Here is a 6,295-nt window from a genome sequence, read left to right on the forward strand (position 1 = left end):
TACTAGAGCTGTTTATGTGATATCTATCTATCTATCTATCTATCTATCTATCTATCTATCTATCTATCTATCTATCTATAACCCTAATTTTTGAAACCCAATTGCTTAATGATTGGAGAGATGGATGGATGGATGGATGGATGGATGGATGGATGGAAGGATAGACAGATAGAAAGGGTGTATGGAAGGATAGATGGATGGATGGAAGGACGGAAGGAGAGAGAGATGGATGGTTAGATGGACAGATGGAAGAAAGAAAAATTGGATGCATGGATGGTTGGATGAACGGAACGAAGGAGAGACAGATGGATGATGGAAGGAAGAAAAGACAGATCGATAGATTGATGGAGGGAAGAAGAGACAGATGGATGGTTGGATAGAAAAATGAATGATAGAAGAATGAATTGACAGACGGAGGGATTGATGGATGGATGGATGGATGGATGGATGGATGGAAAAAATTGTAGGAATTAATTTTTTGGAAAGATAAATAATTGGATGGATGGATAAATAGATGGAAAATATTTAAATGATCTGCCCTTTAATTAATCATCTCTCATGATAACATCACCATATGTTAGCATGAGCGCCCTTTAAATAACCATCACTCAATCATAGCTTTTGTGAGTGTTTTGCTACGATATACAGACATGTAAAAAGAGAAGTCTAGATGACGTGTAAATGAAAGAGATTTTTCACAACTGAAGAACTGTCACACTCGTGGGAGTAATTTAGCCTGATGCGTTGCTTCATTAAAAGCCCGCACACACAAAAATCACATTAAGTGGTTCCGCTTTAAGTGCTCTCTGGGCCGGTGATGTCATTACAAAAGTGCTGAGGTAGGAGTCTAACCCAAGGCTGGATACTGCACTGAACAAAAACTGGGCTGAACATGAATCACTCCTCCCGTCCTGTTCTCTCCATCTCGCTCATTCGCTCGCTAATATTGACACCATCCTCCCAGGTCATGCCAGTGGATGTCCAGCACTCAATTATGTACATACCTCGAACAAATCTGAGGCTCCAAGGTTACACAGCTAGTTAGCAGAATGTCAGGATAATTGCTGAATTAATTGCATGGTTATGTTAGATTCTTCCATGCGAAACTCAGTCTGTAATGCCTTTGGCTCAGTGATGTTTCTGCCCACTCTGAAGAGGAGACTGTGTTGTGTGGCAGATGGAGTCAGTGCCGGAGGGTCTCTCTGGAAACACTTCGAGTTGCCAAACCTTTTCTTTATTGTTGTTTTTTCTCCTTTTCAGTACAGCATATTTTTTTAAAAACAAAACACTGTCTGAATCATCTATCGATCTAAATTTATGTGCATTCATCCATTCATCTCATTTTTAAAAGCTTTATTTTACCAGGAAAACCTCATGAAATTTGTAATCTCTAATATATAATAGTAAAAATAATTATTCATTCATTCATTTATTTTCTTTTTGGCTTAGTCTATTAATCTGGGGTTGCCACAAAGGAATGAACCACCAACTTATCCAGTATATGTTTTACGCAGCGGATGCCCTTCCAGCTGCAACCCAGTACTGGGAAACACCCATACACTCCCATTCACACTCAATAACTATGGACAATTCATCTTACCCAGGTCACCTATAGCACATGTCTTTGGACTGTGGGGGAAACCGGAGCACCAGGAGGAAACCCACACGAACACGGGCAGAACATGCAAACTCCACACAGAAATGCCAACTGACCCAGCTGAGGCTTGAACCTCGAATCTATTTATCGTCTATCTTGCTGTGAGGCAACAGCGTTACCCACTGCGCCACCACGCCGCCCAAATAATATATAGTCAGAAGTCAGAATTATTAGCCTTCCTGAATTATTAGCACCCGTTTATTTTTTCCCCAATTTTTGTTTAACAGAGAGTAGTTTTTTTCCAACACATTTCTAAACATAATAGTTTTAATAACTCATTTCTAATAACTGATTTATTTTATCTTTGCCATGATGACAGTAAATAATATTTTACTAGATATTTCTGAAGACATTTAAGCTTAAAGGGGCTAATAATTTTGACCTTAAAATGGTTTTTAAAAAAAATAAACTGCTTTTATTCTAGCTGAAATAAAACAAATAAGACTTTCTACCGACGAAAAAATATGATCAGACATACTGTGAAAATGTCCTTGCTCTGTTAAACATCATTTGGCAAATACAAATTCAAAGGGGGCTAATAATTCTGACTTCAACTGTATGTGTGTGTATGTATATATGTGTATATATATATATATATATATATATATATATATATATATATATATATATATATATATATATATATATAAAATCTATGACAACCATTTATCTATCCATCCATCCATCCATCTACTCATCAATACAGCCGTCTGTCTGTTCGTCCATCCATTCATTCATTCATTCTTCTTTCATCTTTCCATCCAACAATCCATCTGTCTCTCCTTTCTTCTTTCCATTCATCAATCCATCCATTTGTCTTTCCTTCCTTTCATTTATCTATCTCTCCTTCCTTCCAACCATCCTTCTGTCTATATATCTTATCTTTCCATCTGTTTTATCTATTTATCTATCTACCATCTTTCTTTCCTATATGTTATCTATCTTTCCTATATATTCCTATATGTTTATATATATATATATATATATATATATATATATATATATATATATATATATATATATACACATCTTTCTCTCGTTCTGTTCATCCATCCATCCATCCATCCATCGTCTTCTTTTCCATGTTATCCGTCATATATATTTATCAGTCACATTTTATTCCATATATTCTATAATCTATATCTATTTATAGTCTTTCCATCACACATCCATCCATCTATTTATTTTTCTATTTGTCTGTCCATTTATGAGCTGTTCTAATAATTGTGCTTTTAAACATCTAAATTAAGTGGTTTTACATCTCCAAAATATTATGGAGAATGAGAGAACTGACCTGATTCTTATAGGTTAAACCAACAAAGTTAATTTTTATGGGTCAGAAAATGAAAATTTTATTGGATATTTTCACTAGTTGCATAATGAACTTTTGTATTTATAGTGAACATTAGCTGAGGCATCCTCCCTCTAGACATCGTTGCAAATACCGATGCCATTCTGACCCGTCCACCCCCATCTTTATTTGCACCGAGCACAGTAATACACTGTGCAAATAGAAACTGCTTGCATTGAAAAGCATTGATTTTTCATGCGTCACCTAGTTTATTTTGCAGCTGCTGCCCTCGGCCAGTGTCGTCATCTCACTCACTCCTCACATCAAAGCTTTGTAGGGTCGGATACAGTATGTTAACCTTTTCCCCCACTGCGAGTCTATCGACCTGCATGGATCATCTACTGACAGGCTGTCCTGTATAGACATCTAAACAAATTATGCAGCTTTAGTACTGAAACCATCCAACCCAACAAGTTCGACTGCTCAAGTAAGTGCGCCCAAGTCAAAGACTACACTTTATGAGTATTTTGAGATGTGTAAACAGCTAGTTTTTTTTTTTCTTTCAAAAATATGTTCAAATACACTGAAAAGGGAAATGATTCATTAGATTTACAATTTTTAAAGGTATTTATATGGGCTGAATTTAAATAAACAAATTAAGTTCAACATTACTCAATTTAATTAGTTGTTTAAATCCAGCCCATATTAATTGTTTGCAACCACTTACCTTAAAAACCAAAATATTAAATCCAATAAGTCATTTTTTCCATGTATATCTGAATCAACATGTTTAAGATAGAATATGACATACTGTAATATGAAGAAATGTCTCAATTTTAATTTTCAGTATTAAATATTTATTAACTGATATAAAACTTCTATCAAAATATATATTGAATTGATCTTTAACTCATATTTTCAGCTTTATTTTTCTAAAATTACATTAAATACCTCTCAAGATGTAGAAATGGCTCATTTAATAAATATTTAGCGTTTTATTTTCTAAATTGACATGGCACACCCCTCAATATGGTTATGGTGTTAAAGTTTAACAACATCTGGGATATTGCTACTGCTCTGCTTAATGCGTTCTTTTTTTACATCTGGCAAAATCACTCACATTGAGTGATGATCAATTTATATATATTACCATCCATACAGCCATCCTTTCTATCTGTCTATCCATCTTTCCAATCATTTATCTAAGAGTTTCCAAAAACTTAATATTGAAAAAATTACCTTTAAAGTTTGCCAAATCTATCCATCCATCCATCATTCTTTCCATCTGTTCTATCCATCCTATCTATCTAATGTCTTTCCATCCATCCATCCCATCATCTTCCTTTCCAGCTTTATATTTCTAAAATGGCATGAAATACTTCTCAGTATGTAGAAATGGCTAATTTAATAACTCTTTAGCCTTTTATTTTCCTAAATGGCATAGCACACCCCTCAATATGAGTCTGGTTATGGTGTTAAAGTTTAATAACAATAACAATCAGACAATAAAACAATTATTTATGAGGAGAGATTTGATTTAGTTATCTTGTGTGTGGCATGACAATTATTGAATATTTCTCATTCAACTGAGTGCATAATTTATGCCATCAAAATTCATAATTAAGGGTCAAATAAGGTACACATTGTTCCTGCATGCATTTATAACCTTCTAAAAGCGCAATAGGTGCTTAGAAATTATGAACTGTCACCCGTGCATCTTTCTAATGCACACATTTACATATCTAACTGTTTTTTAATTTTACAAAAGCTATTTAAATAATGACTAATTTCACCCTGCCTCATAAAAGCCATATAAATTAATTAATTCTGAATGGTGCATATTGCATGAACATGTTTACCCCTCGAGCAACTTTCAACTCGCGTAATTCAAGACTGAATCTGGCCACATGGAAGCGCAACACCGATACTAAAAAAATCCCACCTGACTGGAAATGAGATCCTCGCAGACAGACAGCGCCATCTGAATCGCGTTGGCTTTGTGAGTGACAGAGATGGCTGTCAACTTGAATTTATCCCGTCCGTACACCTGGTTCGCCTGGGTGACGGCATCTTTAAACACCTGCTCGTACCGCTTCTGGCTCAGGACGGCCCCGATGTTCACAATCTTGGGCTCGCAGCCGCCCCGCACGCAGGAGCAGGAGAATAACGCGGCCAGCAGAAGCAGACGCATCGTGTGGAGGGCCAGAAGAGCGCACGGAGACCCCCGCTGTCCTCCTCTCTTAGTCCCTGGAGCTAGTCGCTTGCGGAGGAGAATGAACGCAATGTCCAGTGTGCCAATTGAAAGTGTAAAACAATCCCAGGTGCGAAATTCACACACACTGCGGCGATGTGTTCATGGTTCCATTGAAGCGATGGCATCTGAGAAAATCCAAATTCCCCCCTTTCTCAAGTCAGGCAGAGCAAGAAAGTAGCATAGTGGATGAAGCCTTGCAGCAGAAATCAGTGATGCGTCTCGTATCGTCCGCCTCTCTGCGCGTCCGTCGGCTGTTGTTCTGCGGCGGAGCGCTGTCCTTGGTGCTGACAGCTGTGCGCGCTCTTTTACGCGCGCCCCCGCACCTCCTCCAGTTTTTTCGCGTCGGCGTTCGGCTGGAATTAAAACGCATCGGTGTCGCAAACAACCCAAGCGTAAAATTGAAGAAAAGGAGCTGGAATTGTTTTTTTCTTTAAGACTAAAGACGAACTGAGTGTTTATCTAGAAACAAACAGGCTGACAAAATCATATGGTTTTAATGGCTTCGTGTCTATTCAAGTGCCTATAACCCCAGCGATTGCATTTTCGGGTAACACTTAGTTAACACTAGACACGTAGTTAATGTAGCCTATTTACTAACATAAGCTAAGAATGAACAATGCTTGTACAGCATTTATTAATCATAGTATAACATTTACTAATGCATTATTGAAGTCCAACGCTGTGCATGTTAATATTAATGTACTGTGACTTAACATGAACTAACAACGAACAACTGTATTTTCAATAAATGACATTAACAAATATGTATACATAAATGTATTGGTCATGGTTTGTTCATGTTAGTAAATACATAAAATAACATTAACTACGTGTCTCGTGTTGTAAAGTGTTAGCCATTAAATATATAGAGAGAGTTTGAAAAGCCTAATAAGGGTATTCTGTGTATTTTACACTGTTGCTTACTGTTAATGGAAGTGTTCAATTCACGTGAATGATTTTAATGAGTAGAGTTGTTGTTTGCCCCCTCTGAAAAATGAAATCACGTGTGAAAATTCTCATAAAGGCACTCTAAAAATGGCATCTCATATTGCTGTCACAAACATGTCGCATTTGTGAAAAGCCAGAAGCCCTT

At 36.7% G+C, this 6,295-nt stretch overlaps 1 protein-coding gene across 7 annotated transcripts in view; it reads right to left on the reverse strand.

The window, feature by feature from the left end:
• Positions 1 to 5,516, reverse strand: part of grin1a (glutamate receptor, ionotropic, N-methyl D-aspartate 1a) — a 36,579-nt gene extending 31,063 nt beyond the window's left edge. For 3 of the 7 annotated variants that reach the window (XM_056445919.1, XM_056445918.1, XM_056445917.1), the window contains exon 1: positions 4,891 to 5,516. In XM_056445919.1, the coding sequence (XP_056301894.1) occupies positions 4,891 to 5,139 (249 nt within the window). In that variant the 5' untranslated portion in view covers positions 5,140 to 5,516. The remainder of the gene's footprint in view (positions 1 to 4,890) is intronic. The other 4 variants (XM_056445922.1, XM_056445921.1, XM_056445924.1 and 1 more) reach the window with 2 other exon arrangements.
• Between the last annotated feature and the right edge of the window lie 779 nt (positions 5,517 to 6,295).

The sequence above is a fragment of the Danio aesculapii genome, chromosome 21 (genome assembly GCF_903798145.1).
Source record: "Danio aesculapii chromosome 21, fDanAes4.1, whole genome shotgun sequence".
Lineage (NCBI taxonomy): Eukaryota > Metazoa > Chordata > Actinopteri > Cypriniformes > Danionidae > Danio > Danio aesculapii.